Source organism: Lethenteron reissneri, chromosome 26 (genome assembly GCF_015708825.2).
Source record: "Lethenteron reissneri isolate LAM-NWPU_2019-01 chromosome 26, ASM1570882v1, whole genome shotgun sequence".
Lineage (NCBI taxonomy): Eukaryota > Metazoa > Chordata > Hyperoartia > Petromyzontiformes > Petromyzontidae > Lethenteron > Lethenteron reissneri.
The window spans coordinates 2,165,726-2,188,381 of record NC_083804.1 but is presented as its reverse complement, the minus strand read 5'-3'; the positions used below and the strand labels follow the sequence as shown (position 1 = coordinate 2,188,381).

The 22,656-nt window shown below is 47.6% G+C and overlaps 1 protein-coding gene across 2 annotated transcripts; it reads right to left on the bottom strand.

The window, feature by feature from the left end:
• Positions 1-830: 830 nt before the first annotated feature.
• Positions 831-19,172, bottom strand: LOC133347464 (organic cation transporter protein-like). Of its 2 annotated transcripts, XM_061559726.1 has the most exons (10): positions 18,038-19,171; positions 16,039-16,142; positions 13,020-13,174; positions 10,584-10,752; positions 9,131-9,254; positions 8,557-8,663; positions 6,731-6,942; positions 5,805-5,913; positions 3,279-3,542; positions 831-2,408 (listed from the first exon to the last, which is right to left on the bottom strand). In XM_061559726.1, the coding sequence occupies exons 1-10, from the start codon at positions 18,416-18,418 to the stop codon at positions 2,405-2,407; spliced, it is 1,629 nt and encodes a 542-aa protein (XP_061415710.1). In that variant the 5' UTR covers positions 18,419-19,171; the 3' UTR covers positions 831-2,404. The 2 variants fall into 2 exon arrangements, with proteins under 2 accessions (XP_061415710.1, XP_061415711.1); XM_061559727.1 differs by lacking the exon at positions 831-2,408 and having other exon boundaries at positions 3,333-3,538; positions 18,038-19,172.
• Between the last annotated feature and the right edge of the window lie 3,484 nt (positions 19,173-22,656).

The window sequence follows — 22,656 nt, the reverse complement described above, 5'->3', positions numbered from 1 at the left end:
ATTGGCGAAGTGTTCACTGAAGTGGATGCGAAGTTTCCGTCGCTCGCGGGCACCACCGGTCGAAGGCATCCAGCTTCCTGCTCAGGGACGCCGTCATTGACCACGTCTCTCTTGTGCCGTTCAGTCGTACGGGGAGGATGCATGCGTTGTATTTCCGAATCTTTGTTGCTGTTGTGATATTGGAGCGCCAGGTGTCTTGTCGAGATGTCTCGCGTGCAATTGAGATTCGTCTTTTAATTTCTGCCTTGCTGCTTCCAGTGAGTTGCATAGTGCAGTCGCGATGTGAAAGATGGTTACCAATTCAACATCGTTGCCCGCTATTTCCACTTTAGGCACGTTGTATGGCTGCTCAGCAGTGGTCTGTATTTTTGGTTTAGCCCAATTTATTTCCAGGCCAAATGTGAGGGCTTCACTATGAATGATCTCCAGGGCGAGGGAGTAAAAACTTCGAGCATTTCAGCTTAGCAAGGCAACATCATCTCCATCGTCCAGGATGGTGAGCGCCTCTTTACCCAGGGTTACTCCTGGCAGGCCTTTGTGGACCGTGCACTGCAGTATCCAGTCCAGTGGGGCAAGGAACATTATCGGGGCAATGGTGCAGCGTTGTCTTGCCGCCGCTTTGGATACTGCACCACTCGGGACAACTCTCCGTCTACACGAACGCAACTGATTATTTACACCATTGGAACCTCCTTTGCCAGTAGCAAAATATGATAATTGGTTTGTTACCCTTGTATCTGGCAACAAAACTGACACCTTTTGTTTTAGGTATTGTGGTCAATGCAAACATGACTCCTTGTAAAAAAAAAGGTGTCAGTTTTGTTGCCAGATAAAAGGGTAAAAAAAACAATTATTAGCAACTGATTGTGTCTTTGTCGAGCTCCTTAAACAAATTCACAATCTTTTGGCTGGTAATCAATCCAATGCTTGTGAGAGGAGCAACCAAAGAGCTTTGCGGTCGACCGAGTCGAAAGGTAGCCTTGAGATCTACATGGGCTACCGAGAACGGATGCCGAAACTCTCATTGTATGAGAGGTCAATGTGGTGATGCGGCCTACGATGGAACGTCCGGGTGTGGGTTCCATGCGGCGCACTTCTAAAAGTTTATTTTTGACTTGCAAGCAAAATTGAGGCAAAGCACTTGCTATTATTGGCACTGCAAGAGTCGGAGAGTATTTTTTATGCCTGTGTAAATGAACACAAGCTTGTAGCTGCAAAGTCCGCAGATGTTGCGTTTTATTAGAAGATACAAGATCCCAACCCTCATCCAGCAGTGGATTGACAAAAGCGCTGTCCAGGTACAAGATTTATGGAAAACATATCATGGGTAAACGCTGATTTGGGGAGAATGAGAACGGGAATTGTGTGTGGAATTGACGGCACGACCCGGCTTCCAAACAGTAATCTTTGGGCGTTTGGAAGCTGGACGTTGTGTGTATGGGGAGTGGTGGTTTAGTGGTTGGCAAAGCTGCGCTACAAACCCGGCGACTCGAGTTCGATTCCCCCCCCCCCCCGGCCAACATTCGTGACAATCACCTGAACCGGTCCTGAGCCTCCCCTGGGTCGACTCGGCCTCAAATGAGTAACTGGTGCAACATGTAAACATCACCAGTATGGAAACAAAAGGCGACCGGGCATGGTGTTGGCCACCAACCCCCGCGTGTGCCGTGCAGGCCTTCATAGGTGCCCGCTAATGGAACTTACCGCAGCACAGAGGTGTATTTGTAACAATTCATCCCTCCCTGCGAGTCTATGAATTGTCACAAATCAGAACCACAGTTTGATTCAGGAATAGATTCCTATTTGCCTCGTTTCCACCCCGTCTCGGTATTGCTTCGGTCCAGCGAGGTTCGCGAGGCTGGCGTTGCATGAAAACGAACCGTTCCTTATCCTTGAACTTTGTGGCAATTCGAAGAACCATCGTGATTCAGGGTCACCATTAAACTGTAGTGAATATATCGTCCTCTGGCGGCTACAGGGGTCACATTAACCCACGAATAAAAAAACGTAATTGTTATTATACATTGATACTGGCGAAAAAGGTCCCATGATACGAAATTGGATGCATGCATCGTGAGCTGAGACGTAGATATAACTACATTGATGCATCTTTACACCTCCAGTGAAACCCACGTGGCATGGCATTAACAGTGACTAAACATTGATTCGAAATAATTGTTTTTGGGGGGAAATATGGCGCCTCTGAAATCTTCTCAATGCCACGTGCTCAAGTTACACTTCATATTGTTTAACTTCACGATCGTTTACATTTAAGGCCGGTCTTGGACACAACACATCTTGCACCAGTGGCCAGACAGCAGACAGAACGTCTTGTCCCTGAAGGTCACGGAGCGGCCGTCAGGAGACGCGTCTTTAGTGTCTTCTCTGCACAGGTCACATGTTCTCACCTGCTCACACACAGATATGACACTCTTCTTCACCGACTCGGACACACACACGCATTCTCTAGGCCATATGCACGCGAATTAACAATACATAGTCTTATCCTTTTTTATTCAACCAGGCGACGACCCATTGAGACTAAAAGTCAACGTTTTCTAGGGGAACCTGGGATTCAGAAGAGGCACATAAATGTTCCTCTGTCTCTCGGTGTTATTCCAAGCGTGTGTCTCTCCCTGCTTCTTTACACACAATGCTGATTTCCGATTGTCCGCGTCAGTATTTATGATCCATGCAATGTACACCGATTTAATCTTTCTCAGGCGCAGTGCTTTTCGTTGTCAATCCACTGCAATTATTTTCCAAAAGCACCCCAACCTTCTCCACTCGCCCTCCTCTGCGTTGCGTAATTCTGACCTCGCTCCATCTTCAGTAGGTGCCCCAAGAGGTACTTGATGTGTCATGTCCCTCCAATATAAACCCAAACCTTCAGTTGTGTAGTGGACCTGCTGTCCACGACGTTACGGTTACTCATTCCCGTGTCAAACTATAGCTGCCCCGTGTCCTGTCCCCGCGGCTACAGGCGTCGCGGTGGCTATGAGATGTTAACGACCTCCACGTTTTGAATCGACATCGCGCGTTTCGAGTATTCGGCTGCTATAAATTTTGTTGAACTATCATTTGTGATGGTCAGGTCGCTTCTAAACATAGCTGCATAGGTCAGTTCAGTGATAAAACAGGTAAAATACAAATAAAAAATAAGTTTAGTTTCACAATTCCCCCCCCCCCCCCAAACTTCTCATCGCCCAAATCTCCAAATCCCCGCCGTGCGAATCCGCCTCGAGCCCCCTCGGCTCCCTCCCCCAGGGCCACCTCACCCCTCGCTCTGCCGCCCCTGCCGCCGCTCCTCCTCCTCCCCCCCATCATCATCATCATCCCTCCTCTCGGTGTCGGCGATGGAGTCGGGCAGCGGGCGGTTGGCCGTCTCGGGCAGCGCGAGTCCGAGCGCGGCGGCGAGCAGGGACATCGCCCCGAACATCGCCATCGGGCCCGCGTGGCCCGGGGGGAAGGCGAGGCTCACGAGGGGGGCGAGCACCCCGCCGAAGCGAGCGAACATCGACGACATCCCCACGCCCATCTGCCTGCACGAGCACGAGGCGCACGCGGGGGGAGGCAGGGGAGGAGGGGAGGGAGTGAGGGGATGGAGGGGAGTGAGGGGAGGGAGAGAGGGGATGGAGGTAGGGGAGGGAGGGAGGGAGGGAGTAAGGGGAGGGAGGGGGGGAGGGAGACGAGGGGAGGGAGGGTGGGAGGGGAGGGAGGGGGGGAGGGAGACGAGGAGGGAGGGGGGGAGGGGAGGGAGGGGGGGAGGGGAGGGAGGGGGGAGGGAGGGGGGAGGGAGGGGAGGGAGGGAGGGAGTAAGGGGAGGGAGGGAGGGGGGGAGGGAGACGAGGGGAGGGAGGGAGGGTGGGAGGGGAGGGAGTGAGGGGAGCGAGAGGAAGGAGGGAGAGAAAGGATGGATGGAGGGGACGGAGTGAGGGGAGGGCGTGAGGGAGGAAGGAAGGGAAGGAGGAGAGGGATTGAGAGGAAGGAGGGAGGGAGGGAAGGAGGGCAGGGTGGTGAAGGAGGGAGGGAGCAAGAGGGTGGTTTGCCATGAGCCGTGGATTTGGGGTGCGGCACGCCAAAACAGAGAGGCAACAGCCGCGGGGGGAGATGATGTAGCCGAGGTGGTGCAGAATTAATTATATCCTGTCCCCTGTCGTCTTGGGTGTGGACACTCGAAGCCGCCGTCGTTTGTATTAAACGAGACCACCTCGTGTGCTGTCCCCTCAGCTACAGCTCCTCCACTCAGTTCAACAAGACCACCTCATGCCCTAACCCCTCACTCAGCTCTTGCATGCAGGAGATTATTTTTCGTAATAAAAATCTACCACACTGCTCCCCAGCCTCTATTCCCCCATCCTCTTCATGCCTCTCCTGCCCCAATTCAATCAGGGATGAGACTTCCCTTTCTTAGCTCGATGCATTCAGATCGGCGTCAGACGCCTATCTGAATGCAGTCACACCATCACCCCACGCAAAATCTGCTCTTATCAAGACGCTCATTCAACGAGCTAAGAAAGTGTCAGATGATGATAGTCTGAGAAGTGAAATTCAACACGTTAAAGAAGCGCTGAAAATGAACAGTTACAATGATGCACAAATTAACAGGGCATTGAATGCCAAAACCAAATCAAATAACATGAGCATTGAAACTGCCCAAGTAATAAAAACGATCAAAATACCGTACATTGCGGGAGAAACTGATAAACTAGCCAGATGCTTGGAAAAACCAAACATCCGAGTCAGATTTGGCACGGTACATAAAACACAAATTAATATCTGGTACAAAAGATGTATTAACGAAGTTATCAACAGAAGGTGTGTACAGGATTAACTGCACGTGTGGTAAATGTTATGTTGGGCAAACAGGAAAAATTATCAGCACGAGACTAAAAGAACATCAGAGAAATATTCAATCCTCCCAAATACAACTGTCAGCAGTAGCAGAACACGCGTGACAACAAGGACACTCAATTTATTTTCATAATGTTGAAGTTTTGTGCAAAACTAGCTACTACTGGCCAAGACTAATTTGAGAATCTAGCGAAATTGAAAGAAATCAAAATGCTATAACTTTAACCGTTCGGATAGCTACCGCCTTAGTGCTGCGTGGAAGCGAATCATCAAATAATACATTATTTAAATGCATGCCAACAAAGGGCAGCGTACTTCAATAGGGATTACCTTTGGTACAGCTATTTTAATAAACTCAATAGACAGGAAGGACAAGTTCAAAGGGCTCGCATAATGCACATGCATAATGTACGTTGCCTCAGTCATCCCCCCCCCCACATTGTGCAAGAGCGCAGAAGGGTGGTCACCACATCTACGCCTCTATATAAGGAACGAAACAAGTGGACTTCTCCACAAATCTGGCTGTCGCCTGATGAAGCTAGTTGTAATTACTGGCGAAACGTCGTACTCAGATTGTAAATGTTGTGGCTTGGCTCTCCAACACACCGGTGTGCTGTCCTATTATACTACAGTACTATACACTACACACTACACTATACTACACACTAGTGCTGTACTAGTGACGAATTGGCCACGTTCTGTTTACGTGACAACCCTTACTAGTTGGCTGTGTCGGGTGGTGGCGGGTTTTAACGACACATTTATATATTTACGCGTTCTAACCCAAAAAAAACCTCTATAATGGATGACATTGGTCGTGAAAGCCTCCGTGTTAAACTCCAAATATACAGACATCAGGGTCAGGATCGAACCCACGACCACCTTGGATATCAGGCGAGCGCCACTGCTCCCCCAACCTCCCCCCCCCCCCCCCCTGTGCAGTTACAAACCTGATGACCGTCGGGTAGATCTCTGCCGTGTAGATGAAGATGACGACGAAGGAAGCCGTGACGCCGAACTTCCCGAGCATCGCGAGCCCGGTCCGAACGGTGGGCATGTCTGTGTGCGTGGAGAGACACGCGGTGGGGGGACACGATCTACGGTCTGCTCTGTAAAGCGAAGGCAACAAAAGACAGTCTGAGCTCGGGTTCGTCTGGGGCAAGTTTGTAACTCTCGGGGTAGATTACGTGCAGCGTCACGAGACATTGCCTCGCAACTCGCGTGAACGTCAGGGGAAGGGAGGGGGTACAGGCATGACACTGTCAATGTAACTGGACATCTGTGAAATTATAACTTTATAGCTCGTCGGATTCCTCCACATAAATAAAGAGTCCGAGTCTGAATTTTAAACAAGCTTGAAACAAATGTTGGCCATATTCTTAGGTTTTTTCGGTAAAGTCACGTAGGTAAAACATCAAAATTAATGAAAATAAAATAAAGATAAAAATCACGACGTTTCGGAGGCAACGTCGTGATTTTTATCTTTATTTTATTTTCATTAATTTTGATGTTTTACCTACGTGACTTTACCGAAAAAACCTAAGAATATGAATCCTTGCAGTCACGAAAGCTTCAAATCTAGAATAAATGTTGGCCACTAAAGAGAATGAGCGGCAATGCGATCTCCGCTTGTCTGCCGTGCGTTCTGCTCTAGCTGCCACAGCCTGCGTCGTCGAGGAAAGGCTGTGGCAGTACGACGCCCATTGCCCAGTCGTGCCGAAGGCATTTAATAGGGGGGGGGCTCGGCCTTTAGCGGGGAGAGTGAGCCCCCTTCAGTCCTCCCCAACTCCATGGCGCTGTATCGGACAACCGTGGAGGATGGTGACGGCTTGGAGAGGCATCTGGATGATGACGACGACGATCGCGAGGCTCGTACCGCTTGGCACGGCCACGGTGAGGATGCAGAAGAGGCCCCCGAAGGCCAGGAAGCCGACCTGGGACATCCTGCGGCTCTTGGGGAGCGTGACGAGCAAGAGGAAGCGCGCGGGGATCTCCACGGCGCCAAAGATGAACTGCGTGAGGAAGATGTCCAGCCCCAGGTCGGAGATGCCGAGCGAGAGGCCGTAGTAGACCAGAGTGATCGCGAACCTGCGGCGGGCGGCAAGCGACGTCTCCTCTCACTCGCCATCAACTCATTTAGCCACTCATGATGATAAAGACAAAGAACCCCCGTTATAGCCTTAACAGACTGTAGGGGCAATTGCTGTTAGCAAGCACCTATGAAAGCCGGAACGGTACATGAGGGGGTGGACGGCCAGCACCACGCCCGAACAGTGGCATATAACACTACAAAACACATGTACCCTCTCATATATACATTTACAGTTAGTTACTGTATTGCCCTTAAATATTTTTTTATTCACATTTCAAATTTCGTGCATCGACCTTTCATGTTCCATCGCTGTGTCCTCTGCCATGCAAACTGGGTGTTGCTGACACAGCAACGTGGTCTCTTGCAATATCCACATTCCACCTCCAATCAGCACGGTTGGCTACGTACAGTGCGAAAGAACTTCAATAAGCATACATACAAGGTGGCGATGTTTTCACACCACACCAAGTACTCATTTGAGGCTGAGTCGACCTAGGGGAGGCCCAGGATCGGTTCGGATAATCATCACTGGTGTTGGCCGTGAGCAGGAATCGAACCCGGGTCACCGGGTTCATATCGCAGCACGCTAACCGCTACACTACCACTCCCCTCATGATGATTTACACACACACACGGGACTTCATTTCTCACGGAAGGATAGAAGGGTCTTGGTTGGGAGCGGGCGGGCTGGGGGTGGAGGCGAGGACATATTATCTGAAGCTCAGTCCCAAACAGCTCAGGCTGAATTAAAACCTGGCATGTACATCCCATTTGACCTTTGCAGCTCGCCAAAACAGATGTAGTGTGCTGATTCACAGACACTAGTAGGAGGTACAGTAATCCCTCGCCACTTCGCGGTTCAAGTTTCGCGGCCTCAGTGCATCACGGATTTTTAAAAAATATTCATCGAAAAATAAAAATTCAAAAATACCGTCATATCGGCAGCCGTATTGCGGAAAGCAGCGTTATTTCACCGTGATGCGCGAGAGAAACGGTTTCCCAGGATGCTTCCCGAACTGATTTAAAGGCCTCATTATACCTGTGCAGTAACACCATCATCATTCATCATCACATTCATCGAACTGCACAGGTCTGTCATCGTCGTCATCGTTATTACTGGAGTCAAGTCTCAAGATACTACTGTCATTGGTGAGTGTAGAACACCATAATACGTATCGTATGAGAGAGAGAGAGAGTGAATGTATAATATTAAGGTTTTATAATTAAATAGATTTAAGTAAAAATATATATATAAAGTATAAATATACATATTTTAAACATTCTGGTACCCACACACACATATACGGAAATTCCTAGGGGGCCAATCCTACTTCGCGGATTTTCACCTGTCGCGAGGGGTTCCGGGCCCCATTAACCGCGATCAACGAGGGATCACTGTACTCTTATTTATTCTGGCCTTCACAGCCTTAGGGGATAACCATACACCGGGTCCGATTAATCTGGTCGGCTACATATGGTGCGAAAGAAGTTCAACATACATCCCCAAAAACATATTTATATTCAATCTGCACTCACGTTTTTCTATTTGACAAGTTCATCACCGTAAAGTGCTCAAATTGTTTTTTCTCTTCCGCGCAAGTGACGCTCACCAAGAGTAGAAGAGAATGAAGGACTGTTTCCTCAGCCGCGGCGTGCGAAAGAGGTCCAGGACAGAGTGGGCCTGCTGAGGGCTCGCCGCCAGTTTCTGCTTCAGCATCTGTGGCACGAGAGGCACGGGGCGGGAGGGAGGAGGAGAGAGGCGACATGACCGGCCTGAAACCGCAGCTTCTCACCTCGGCCCCTGGCAATCCGAGTGCGGGCTTCGCCGGGAGTTGAATTTCAATTGTAGTGAATTCAACTTGTTGAACTGAAAGTTTGAGTGAATGCATTGTACATGCTCAACGGAGAATGCATGCTCAACATGCACACTAACCATGAAGAAGATTATCATTATGGGTAGGCATTGCGATGATTCATCCCTGAACAATTAAATTATAAATTTGGCACCATATTTCTCGTTTTTGCCTCCTCGTTTGTGCGGGTTTGTTCAGCACTATGTAGCAATTAATCCCCCTCGGAATGATTCGATTTCATAATCAGTTCAATATTTTTTTGCGCAATTTGGTGACCGTAGCAGCAGTGAAGTGAGTGCGGAGCTCCAATGTGCAAGTTCCCAGCCCGTACCTCCGACTTCAGGAGGTCATCAGGAAGGCTCATGCCGTTGATCGCCGCTGCTCTGCGCACCAGACTCGCCGCCTTGTCGTGGTGATTGTTCGCCAGGAGCCACCGGGCAGAGCGGGGCAGCAGCCTGGGGGCACAGAACTCAATACATTCACTACCACATTCACTACCACATTCACTAACACATTCACTACTGACCAGGGAGATGCAGTGGTAACACTCGCGCCTCGCAGCAAGATCCTGGGTTCGATATCTGACCTGGGTGCCTGTGGTTGTAGAGTTTGGATATTCTCCTCCCCCCTGTTCTGCATGGGTTTCCTCTCATAGCTGAATAGACAAAATGAAACTGGTATTGACCAAATATCCCTATGTTGCTTTTTGTGTTTAGTTTGTGGACCTTCCCGCAGCACCTCCAATTAGCATGGTGAGCTACATACGGTGCGAAAGAAGTTCAACATGCTTACATGCTTAAAAATTACCTGCAAATTATTCAACTGGGATTCCACACAGCAGCAACATTGCCCTCAAAATATGGCAGGATCCTCTTGAAGACCAAGACGTTTATTTACTATTTGACAACATACCTTCTAAATGCCTGCAACTGTTGCTTTACTTTACAAAGATTTACATTCGTAATGAGTAAACCAGAGAGCGGCACGCACTTCGAAAGCTTTTACGAGTTCCAATCCTGGTGTTGAGAGTTGACACAGCCCATCATTCCTCCGGGGTTGAAAACATTCAGTACCATTTTGTGGCCAAGTCAACAGTGAATGTACTATAGACAGATTCGCCGACACCAGAGGTTGGGGCAGCAGGGGAGGGGCACTGCTTCAATGCTCAGTTGAGCAGAAAATCACTCTTGACTCCTGAACAGTGTTTAGTTTGAAATAAATGAATGCTAAATCGAGCATACAAATTGCTGTCCTGCGTTGACAAGCTCTCATTCACGGTCCTTATCTGACCCGTCTCCTTACACCGCGGACTGCGGAGAGTCACGGGGCCACGATGGAGCTCGTCACAGACGCTGTTCGCTGCCCCCAGAACCATGACGGTCTTAGCCGAGTGACGTTTCTCTGCTGCTGCACCTGTTGCCTGAAACTCCATCCCTCTGCAAATAGACAGCAGCGACGCTCCCTCCGTTTCTAAGCAGCAGCCGCGAGGCTTATCTCTTTCGACGAGAGTATGGGGGAACTCTGAGCTCAGCTCTGCACCCACGGAGTTACGTGTGCGCATTATGCACGTGTTACAAATTGTGAGTTGCAATTACCACGCCAGCGAATGTCATTTCACGCACGAGGATCGACCGAGGTTACGGCATATGCGACCACACGATTCAAAGTTCAGCGTGACAGCCGCCACCGTTTCCCTGCCGGGGTCATGGGTCGCCGTAAGAAGCATGGGCCTCGCCGCTGCTGCTGCCGCTGCCGATGCCGCCGGTGCTGCCGTTGCTCCTCACCAGATGTAGGCGATGAAGAGGATCTCGGGGATGGAGATGGCGAGCTGCAGGTGGCGCCAGTCGCGGATGAAGTAGGCGACGGGCGCGAGCAGCATGTAGCCCACGCCGAACGCCTGTTGAGTGGCGATTCCGGCCAGCATGCGCTCGCCGATGCCCGTCCACTCCGTGGCTGCCAGCGGTGGCAGCAGCGGTAGCGATCAGGCATTGACTCGAGAAGCATGTTTCGTTTTTTGTCGTCAATTTTAAGTTGCCTGCCAATGTTACGCGTGGATGTGCTAACGAGGCAGACAAAAGCAAAGAGCAATAGAGCAATAGAAGAATATAAATGAGTTCATTGAGTCGTCGGGGTCAATTGTTGCATACACAGTCATTGAAGGTGGTGCTCATGAATGATGGTGATATTGATTGTAGTGGTGGTGATCATGAAGGTGAGAATGATGATGTTGGTGGTTGTGATTATTGTGGTGGCGGTGTCGATAATGGTGGTAGTTAAGATTGTAGTGGATGCGGTAGGCACGTATGACCTGACTGCCTTAAATCATCTCCGAGTACAATAAAGCAATGTCCCATTTACCCAGGCATTCATTATCAACAATTGTATATCAACTGCTGAATAGAGGCTTTCCCATGCTGTGGCTAACCCATACAGTGCGACGATGCCACAATCCATCTCATTCTTCTACGTAACGCAATATCATCGCTCCATCTCCGCAGTAGTTGCCCTCTAGTGCACATTTACTCCTTAGACTTATCTTCCATCACCACCTTGTCCATCGGCTAATATCACTTCGAGCTATGCTGATGGCTCACCTTTCTTAACCATCAATTGGATGTCTCTGTATTCTTGGGTCTTTCAGTGAAGTCACGTAGATAGGTTCAAAGAAAATAACAAAAAACTACGATGTTTCGATCGCAACACAAGCGGTCGTCTTCAGGAAAAGGGGGGTTAGCTTCCAAGGCAAACTGTTTATAAGGGTTTGAAATGGGCATAGCCCAAATGTCAGCAGCCAATGATAATGTAAGTGGTGGGCAGCCAACCCGACAATGGCTACAACTGGAGATAAGGGAGAACCCATTGGGGCACCTTCAACTTGTTTGTACAATGTTCCATTCCAGGTGAAGTAAGTGTTGGTGAGGCAGTGTCTCACCAGGGCCAGTACATCAGCATTCAGTCCTTGTTGGACCAAATCTTCAATGATTGCAATGGTGTCAAGCACAGGAACTTTGGTAAACAAAGAGACCACATCGAAACTAACGAGCAAATCACCTGGAGATAGTGAGATGTCCTTAATGAATGATACCAAGTGAGCTGAGTTGAGTACAGCTGAGGTGGTCTTACCAGTGAATGGTTGTAAGGTCTCAGACAGAAATCGGGCCAGTTTGTAGGTGGGTGAGTCAATGGTGGAGACGATAGGATGAAGAGGTGTCCCTTCTTTATGGATTTTTGGTAAGCCATTCAATCTGGGTGGTCTAGCAGCAGAGGGTTTTAAGGAAAACCGCTTGGTTGGTTTGATCAAAGATGTCAAATCAGTGATGATATTGTTGGTTTTCGTAACGAGGTGGTTGGTGGGATCTCTTTTAATTTTGGTATAGCTACCATCATTAAGTAGGTCCTTAATGTTGTTATTGTATGTGGTTTTGTCCATGATAACTGTGGCATTGCCCTTGTCGGCTGAGAGGATCACGATGTCATCTCTGATGTCATCTCTGTCTCTGATTTTGCATTTCTTCCCCAATCCATGTGCTTATTATTTTTCTCAGTGTAATTCCGAGCATGAATCTCTACATGCTTCTTTCGAGGATTTATTTATATTTTCCCATTATATTTTGTCAGTGTCCATGTTCCTGGCCCATGTGTTACTAAGCTCCCAATGTGTTACTAAGTCTAGCATCTCTGAGTGATTTAAGACTCTGGTTAAGGGAACCCAATCTGAGGTCTGCAGTCATATTTTCTGACTGTTGTTAAAAATAGGTGTCCCATTAATGTCTCTACATTAATCTGGCACGAACTTAAGGCCGCCATGGTGGCGAGAGGTTAACTACCTCGCCTGGCATTTAGGTTCGATCCCGACCCTGACACCTATATATTTACAGTTTGCATGTTCTCCCTGTGGTTACGTGGATTTGTCTCCGCATCCTCCGGTTTTTCCCTCGACCTTTAGATACATGCATTTAGATTATTTGGCTGCTACTATAAATTTCCACGTGATAAGCCACTTTGTTGGGCTATTACTTGTGGCCAGGTCGATTCTTAACAAGAGTTATATATCGCAATGGGCCTTACCTGCTAAAAAAAAATTTTGTTTAGTTTATATCTGCTTCCAGACGCCTGACCACGGCTTAATTTCGGTCATGTATTCTGTAAAGTTGAGGAGCGGGGCTGCTCCCCCACTGCCACCCATTAACAACGCCCCTTCTTCCCCAAGCGAGGCTCACCCAACACGAAGGCGTTCATGATGACGCCCGAGATGGCGACTCCGACCATGAAGCGGGCCAAGGCGTACATCACGAAGTTGGGCGCGAACGCCGCCCCGAGGCCGAAGGCTGTCTGAATTGCCATCGAGACGAGGATGACGGACTTACGGCCGTACCTGCAGCGAAACATCACAGTGTTAAGTCGAAGTTCTACGTACAAGTGATCAGGTCAACCTCCGCCGTTTCGGGTCTTTGTGACAACCCAAACTCCAGCTGGGGCACTGCACAAACAGTGTCGTATATTGTTGATGGCCAGTTCACGGAGTTTTGCGGAAGTCTCTACGAGAACCAACGGGCGCGATTGGATGCCTCGGAGATGAAGCACTTGCTAAACTAATGAGTCTTGAGCTCGTGGAATCACGCATCGAACCTCGTGCGTGAGAATGGCTTCATTTGATCCCTGCGTTTTATGGGAGGGTGGAACAGTGGCACGGCGGATAGCGCGCTGCACTGTGAACTCGTCGCCTGTGGAGCAAGCTTATTTAATTCGCTCTTTATATTCTCCACAGCTACGGTCAATGATTATTGTGCGTGTTTTGGACCATGCATTGTTAATTTGCAAACCATGTCTCTCCAAAAAGAGACCTGTCTCAAGGTGTTCCTACCTGACAATACATGTCACACTTGTCGAAATTAAAACTATTGTCTCAGAGAACATATACAACGGCACACAAGTTAATTGAAAATAATATATAATTTGTTCTTGTTTTTTCCTGCCAGCCAGAGGTTAGATATAACAATGTTAATAATAATTTTATATTACGTAACATCGTTCATGCAAGTTGCCTCCTCAAAACGCTGAACTTTGCAAACCACGTTTTACAATAAATATGGATGGGACCACCACAGAGAAACAAAACAAACAAGAGCTGGGGTATGGGGTAAACATAACACAAACGAGCGAGTCCACTCCAGAGAAACACAACAAGCGCAAGGGTATGAGGCGAACATAACACGAGCTATGCCAGGCGACAGTAAACACTGGAGGAATGTCCAGCCAGGTGTCCATGCACGAACCCTGGAGGATCTGTCAGGGTCTCAGAGCCAGAGTCACTGGCCAGGAGGCAGCGATATAAACACACTCTACAATTTGCTGAGGACAGTAAAGTCCTCTCACTCATTCTCGATCTGTTAATGCCCGACCAAAACATTTGGAACTTGATCGCTCAAAAAATGCCCTTTCTTCCTCTCCGATCTAAAGAATAATCTGATGCTAAAACTGTTGACTTCGTATTACGACAGGTTCACTTGCAATTGCATCCGTAATTTGGAGAGTTCTATCAGCCTCCACTTCCACGGTGAACTTGATGGATGGATTTTGCGAGTTGAAATTATTTAGAAATTATTTAAGTGTATCTGTACCGTGTGGCCAGACCACCAATGTGTCATCCACATATCTAAACCAAACAGGGTTTTAGTGTGCTTGAAGCTATTGCTTTTGCTTCAAAATCTTCCATATACAAACCTTACTAATTGGCTGTGTCGGGTGGTGGCAGGTTTAACGACACATTTATATTTACGCGATCTAAACCAAACCCTATATTATGGATAAAATTGGTCACGAAATCCTACGTCTTCAGCTCTCACCTGGTTCAATAAAATAAACCGGGATTGACCATGACCAGCGTCACGGCACCCCAACACACTGTGGCTGACCGAGCTCCTTCACATTTCCTTCCATACTCGACCACCCTGTGCATCTCCTCTCAATAGAACCATCTCCGTGACCCTAATCCAGCTGCTCCACACCTCGCACACTGCACTGTAAGTAAGCACACGTGATTAGCGACGTTGATAAATTAACATGCTTCGTCTATGGATCAGAGTCCACCCATGGTAGTAATTTCTGCATATAGTATATAAAAGTGAATTTGTGATATAATTATCGTTGGTTATCACAAAACGACAAACCACAGCGACTGTGGCCATGCAACCCAACACTATTATAGTAAACCACTGTAGTCTGTGTTCCTTCAACGGTGGAACAGCCAAAACGACACAAACTGCTGAAGACCTCCCGACGTGGCGAGCAGACCTTGACGTTGGCATTTAGTTCATGAACACTGCCGTACGCAAGAGTAAAATCACAAAAAAATGCTTTGCAATCAACAAACATTTGTCCACGAGTTTGGCACAAACCCATTTGTCCATGACATTTATGAAATCTGTTTGGCCTATCTGTGACAATTAATTATTAACATAGTCACTGTGGAATTCTGTTGCTGAGGTTCCTAATCAAAGCCCCATTGAGGGCCCGAACACAGCTCTGCATGGCTTTGATCGATCCAGCGAGACAGAAAACAGTGGTGGCTCCATTAACCGCTTCGGAACGGTGATGATGGTTACAAACTGAGTAATCATTGGAAAGATGTGATTAACCATGCAAAAAATATTTAACTACACTTATTTGGCCAATCTTATTTGACAGACAACTATTACAGGTTTACCATGTTCAGTTGTTTTCTCCTTGTCACAGGTTGAGTCACAAACCGTACCTCTCCATAACAAAGGCTCACCCTCTTAAGCCTCACCTTACCATATGAATAAAAAGTGTGCTGTACTTGCCGCTCCCCCCCCCTCTCCAACCATTATATAAACGAAGTGGTAGCTCCTGCAATCTCTCATTTACTTGATACAGCTGTCGCGGCTGTGACGGTTCCACCTGAAGACGGAAGCTTGTGTTGCCTCCGAAACGTCGTGATTTTTATTTTATTTAACTTTTATTAATTTTAATGTTTTACCTACGTGACTTTACTGAAAAAAACTAAGAATAGGACAGCATGAGCCGCTCTACTCCCGAAGCTTTTATCGCATGGCTCACAAACTTAAATCAGGAGGCATATTGTTACACGTGCTACACTTGCCACACGCCAGAAGAAGATTACCCTTGCTATCGTTATTAATTGACCCGTGTGTGCGTGCGTGCGCTGTGAGTCTGCGACTCGTTGTGAGTGCGCGGTTCTGGCCACGTGAGACACACTTGTCAGCCATGGTCCCAAGCACGGGAGACCCCACCATCAGGCCCAGCATGAAGATGGACGAGCCCACGTTATTGAGGTAACTTCTCGTGCAAACCAGGTCCCACTGCCAGTGACACGGGTGACATGGACATACACGCGCACGCACGCGCACGTGGAGGGGACATCGAGGCAATCGGAGGCACACGCGGGGAACACAGAGATGGACACACACACACGGACACATGATCGACACTGCATGGGGAGACATTGATCCAGCAGTGGATTGACATGTACACCACCACACGTGTGTTTATGCATTTGTTTTACTTTCATATTTTGCACGTTGAAATTTGGTCTCGACGTATTCCCCCGCGAATCCCATGGAAATATCGCCCTTAGATTTTTGCTCCCATCGCCTTCCACTGATTTAGTGTAGAGTTTGATCGCAGTTGTTTCTTATTATTCTTCTGTGACAATAGTACTGGTTGCATCCGCGTGTGTAGTTGTGTACGGTTAAGTTTCCGAAGAATATCCGTAACCCGAATGATCCGTATGTCGTAAACTGAACAAATTTCCCCCAAAATCAAGATCAAATACCATAGTTGGAAATATCTGTGTCTCCCCTACCGTTTTCTCTCAGTACTGTATCGCGCTGTCGTCTGTTTTCTACCACTATCGCTGTCCAAAAGCTCTGCAATTCCTACGATTCTTTAATTTGATCGAATATCTACCCAAACACTACCCATGCCGAAACTAATGGAACACATTGTTTATGAATACCACGAACAATAGAAAACAATGACGTAATGCTGCAAAAGGAAAAGAGACGAGGTGGCGGGGAGAGTGTACTCAGGGTAGCGATGAAACAGACTGCTCTACACTCTGCAGGAACACAACCAAATTCGGGAATACGCAGCTGTCCCGCCTTACGCCTAGCTCCGCTGCATTCATCCACAACCTCGCCGCGCTGAACTATTTGCGCTTACGTAACTAATGCAAACATTTATGCATACAGTATTAAAATGATTTTTTTACATGATTTATGGGAGCATTCCCGTAGAGGCGGGTTCCGTAAGTCGGATATCCGTAAGTCGGGTCTTCTGTAACCCGGGGACGGCCTTTATTTGCGATGTGCTCTCCACATGCGTGACTAAGTCCTTCCCAGTAAGTGCTAACACGTATGTTGTATGTTGTACTTCTGTCCGGTGCAGTGAGGGAGGAACTGGGTGCTCCACTCCAGATTTTGACAACAGTAGGATTCCAAATTGCGGTGAATGTGTGCTTTGTATGGTAGTATACACAGGACTATACAACCCTAAATAATATGTACTAGCTTTTTTGCCCATCCAAGGACGGGGGTACAGTATATTGCAGTAAATCTGAAATATTCAATAGAAAAATTGTTCAGCTCATTATTATTAATAAGGGGGGAGGGGGTTGCCCCATATGGAGTGACGTCACCCGTATATGGTTATTTGGGAGTGGTACGGTATGTGGAGTGACGTCACGCGCGGGACGGACAGACATTTTTTGGTGATTATAGTAGATAAACAGCGAAATAAATAAAAATGCAACATTCTGGAGCGCTTTCGACACAAAGTGGGGGAGTTGGCTCAGCCCATCATCCCTCCGGAGTCGATAAATCGTTAACACGATGTGTAGAAGTCAATAGTGATTGACCTATATCCTTGGTTCTTTTTTTTTCTATCTACGTGACTTTACCGAGAGAACCACGAATATGAATTCCTGTAGTCACGAAAGTTTTAAGTGATTGACCTATTGCATGCCCCCCCCCCCCCCTCCATAGGAATGTGAAATTCCCGTCACTGACTCGAAGGGGCATTAAACAAAAGATGATTACCGCCTCAATGTTCCTTTGAGCAGGAAACCATACTTTCGACTCTGACTTTATTGTATTACAACAGCAGGTGCCGCCTTCTTCTGCTGCTACCGCTACCGCTGCTGCTGCTGCTAGTGATGCTGATGTAGCTCCAGGAGGCTCCCTGCAGGCCGACTCACCTCGGTGACCACGGTGCTGGTGAAGACGCTGCGGTCGTAATCCCACCCCGTGGCGCAGGACCGCCACTCGCTCTCGTTCAGGAGGCTGCCGCACCGCGGTCGCGACGCGGTCCCGTTGGCAGCTGCCGACTCCCCCGTGGTGGTGGTGGTGGTGGTGGCAGCGGTGGTGGTGGTGGTGGCAGCGGTGGTGGTGGTGGCCGAGGGCACCTGAGCGTGACCCCCAGCGGGGTCGCGGCAGAAGTGCTCCGGCGTGGCGCCCGCGAACACCGACACGAGCATGTGCATCGCGATGGAGATGTGCGGCAGGCAGATCCACGTGTACAAAATCACCTGGAACTTGCCGAAGCCTCCGATCTTCTTGAGAACGTCGTCGAAATTCATCGCTGCCGAACGCGACGAGTGGCGCACGTGTGCGCGCCTGTGTGTATCTTTGGAACTTATCGCGAACCCGTACGTAAGCCGATCGTGCAAATCGGAGCAACTCGTGAAATGTTGTCTCTCTCTCCTCTCTGTGTGTGTGTCTAGATATTCATGACTATCCGAAGCAGACTGGTTAGGTCGCTCTAAATCAGTGTCTATCGAATGTCCTGCATGTCAACACGTCACGTTCCAACCAACGCCGCCCCTAATAAGCAGCGACTCTGACGAATCGCCACCCTTTTTTTTCCTTCTCTCGAAGCGTCCTTCACGGCTCACTGCTGACGCCCGAATGAATGATAGTGTAGAACGGTGGTATTTTATGCGATGATCATTAGTTGCGTAATCCCTCTCCCCCCCGGCCGTCAGTGTCACGCTTCTTCCCGATGAGACGCGTGTGTTTGTCCATGCGAACGCTACACAGCATGTCCCAGACATCAAGATCTTTGCCAAGCATGCTTTCGTTTCTACGCCGGCAGACGCAGCCGAGGGAGTCAACACCTGTGGCCCTTAATTCCGGGCGTAATGCCAATGGAAGTGATGGACCTTTGTGTGTTTGGAGGGGAGATGGCGAGTTGATACCGACGTTGCCACGACCGTATTCAGAGATACTCATTTTTAACAGAACCATGGCATGTGCGTGTTTTTTTTTACAGGAACCAGGGATTTGTTAAAGTGTGCATTCATTCTTCGCTGAGTTGAACGTGGCAATGCATTACATTTGGGGTCGTTTTTTTTATGATCCTGGGGGGGACCCTATGAAAACATTAAATCAAATCGTGTCTATTCACGCCATCTTTAGAGAGCAAACGTTATCACGAAGACATAATCTACACTAGTTTCGCAGTAGGGGGTGATGTTGCTGTGTAATCTCCCATTTGAGTAATTCATCTTTATCATTTAGCTAATTTGGGGCGTGACGTCGGCATACATTCTGGCAGGAAACCACGTGGACATCTGTTGTTTTTTTTTGTTTAAACCACAGCGGCTAAGCATAGGCCCAACACGGCAATTAAGCAGGGTTAACAGGTTCATTGAGTTGAGCAAGGTTGTTTATTGTATTTGAAACACTTGGGGAAAAGAACAAATGCTTGGGGGGGAATTGCAAAGTTGAACTATGCGAGAGAAGAAGCGGAACGTGTTCTAACTTGAAGCAAGTAAATTTACATTTCGATTTAAAGCTTTCGTGACTGCAGGGATTCATATTCTTGATTCTTTCGGTAAAGTCACGTAAAAGGGAAATAATGAAAATAAAACAATACAAATTCTCACGACGTTTCGATTGCAATACAAGCTATCACAATGTCTGACCTCCCCCCCCCGTGACGTCATTTATGGACGGCCCCTTATTTTATGTTTATCCGGGCGAGAACTCGAGAACACGATAACGTCTCTTTTTCAAAAGTGACGTGAGTCTGCCAGTAGGGGGTAATGGTTACTGGTGTATGTGTATACTGTAATTAAAATTGAGTAATTTTCGGCGTAAAATTTGAATGTCGGCACACAATCACCTTCTTTAGCGAATGACGTCAAGGGAATTTTAACATCCCCCGTGAAACAGACGATGCACATTCATGGTAATTTACACCGCAAATAATATCCAAGGCGGGAGCTGGATTCGAACCTCTTACAACAAGCGGGGAAACGCGCTACCATATGGCAACGAGACCAAACAGTCGGTAGTAGCGATGGCAGAGTGATGAGGAGGCGACTGGCCACCGGTGAGTTGCTGTGATGTAGATACTGTGTACTCCACCCCAGATATGACAACTTTATTTCAGTTTGGGCCGATGTGTGCTATGTATAAAGCGACAGTCGTAACTAATGAGGCTTTGTCACAGAAGTTAAAACCACGCGTCTTTGCTTCCTCCTGAGTCAGATTAGTAACATAGCCATTCCATTACAGCACAAATGAGATTGTTGTGCCAATCAAAGAAATAGTTTTACTATCGATAACAATATCATCGTTAAATACAACGTGGGGTACAACGTGATATTGTCACTTATTTGGTTGTTGTTTTAGTCGAGATTGGCCGTGCTTTTGTCACCCCAATCAGAAATTGTTTGCAATCTAGTGATGATGGATATAGTAAGTGAGGTAGCTGCGCTTTGGGTGTGTTAGCAAACCTGTAACCCACTTGCCCTCGTATATCTAGACGGCGTGAGGTGAGGCACACTGTATTGCAGAACAACTGACAATTCACCAAGCTTGCTGTTGGGTCTATTCACAACCTGCATCGCACGTGGTGCAAATTGAACCCAGTACACAATCTACTTTTCAGCAACGTTACGCAACGTTTATATAATCCGTGACCTTAGGTGTCATATCACAAAATTTCGTCGCCAATTGCATAACCCAGACATGTCGCTTGATTTCAGCCGGATATGTCCGCAGGACCTGGCCTACACAGCAGAGGGCAGCATTTTCCTACTCTCCCTGATATATTATTGAGATCGTATTACCGGGGCTTAACTTGGGCCGCGGACGGTTTGTAATGCTGTATCGGGAATCATTTTGGCACACCACAACCATCTCGCCTTATTTTGTCCTTATCAAATTGCGGTATCGTAGAATCAGAGTGACACGGTGTACAATAATAAATGGTTATTATGAATCGCTGGTACTTTCCACTTTAGTGGTAACAATTCCGGCGGCTGATCATTCATAATTCCAAGCCAGCTCAGCAGAGTTATAGAAAATATCGAGTTAGAAATTAAAGCGCCGAAAAAAACATTTGTAATTCTCACAGCTGGAATTGAGGTTCTGTACGTACAGAACCAATGTAAGTAGGTGTATATGTTTGTGTCCAGTCATTGGTGACCAGACTGAGACCATCAACTTACTACACTTGAGACCCGATTTTGTACCCAGGATCTCAGCAGTACCAGCCCAGCGCCCTGTCCTTGCCGAGCGCCCTGACTTCGGTCACCTTTAAAACTGTGAAGGGGGTTCCTTATCAAGAATTGAATGAAGAAATGTAAAAAAATCATAATTAATTATCTATTCGTTATTATTTGCATGCATTATCAAAAAGCAACATCAGCATCTCATATGCATGTTACTCGCACGGTTTACGGATGGTGTGGGGGTTAGAGATGGGCCTACACATCCACGCTGGCAGGGTAATTATCATTATCATCTGCCATGATCTATTAACTGCTAGATAAAGGCCTCCATCGGGTCCATCAAGCACCTGCAATGAGCTTATCTCGTGGTTCTAATCTCTGGGCGTGGGACCTCCTTTGACTGCCACTCAATCATTAGTCTCGACCACCACCGGTCATCGTCTCTTCTAGCCATGGCGTGTCCTGCCCAAGCCCACACTACTTACCACAACAATCAATGTTGTCCCTAACCTGCCCAAGCCCAAACTTACCACAACAATCAATATGTTGCTCCTAACGTGCGTTCGCCCAGATGCGGATGTCATTTATAATTATGTGGTGACATTGCGTAGGCAGTGAAGCACAAACAACAAACGATAACGGGTGATATAGAATTCTTAAAAACTAGTTATATTTTCAGGCACGGGTGGACTGGGCTTTTCATGATCAAATTCAGTTCACCAAAATGCCCTCCATCCTGCCGTTTTTCGCCGCTTTATTTAATAATTTCGATCCCTAACCCCCTTTAACTGTTGCCATTGGAGTGCATATTCTGCTGTTTTTTCCCCATTTGTGTTTCTTCAAGAATAATTTTCTTTCTTTCAGCAAACTTGTACGTGACTTGCTTTGTTCAGTGTTATCTTATTACTCCGTCGTAATACAATATTTGGATTTCCAATTAGCTTTTTTACTCGAATAATTGTTATGTATTGACCTCCATCCAGCAGTGGGGAGAAAAAAAGTCTCGATAAAGCTGACACTTGAGCGTCACAGTCATCAATGGCATCTCTCTCGGCGCTGGCCTGATGGCACCTGCTGGTCACTATCACAAACTATCCACGTTTGCACCATTGGAACCTCATTTGCCAGTAGCAAAATATGATAATTATTTTTTTACCCTTTTATCTGGCAACAAAACTGACAACTTTTTTTTACAAGGAGTCATGTTTGCATTGACTACAATACCTGCAGTCGGAATGCAAACAAAAAACATAAAGCGCCTTTTGGCGTCATCTGGTCCAACACAATGTGAGACGAGGCTCTAAAGAAAGCTGTCTCGGGTGTGGACCAATCAATTTCAAGGACAGTGCATACAT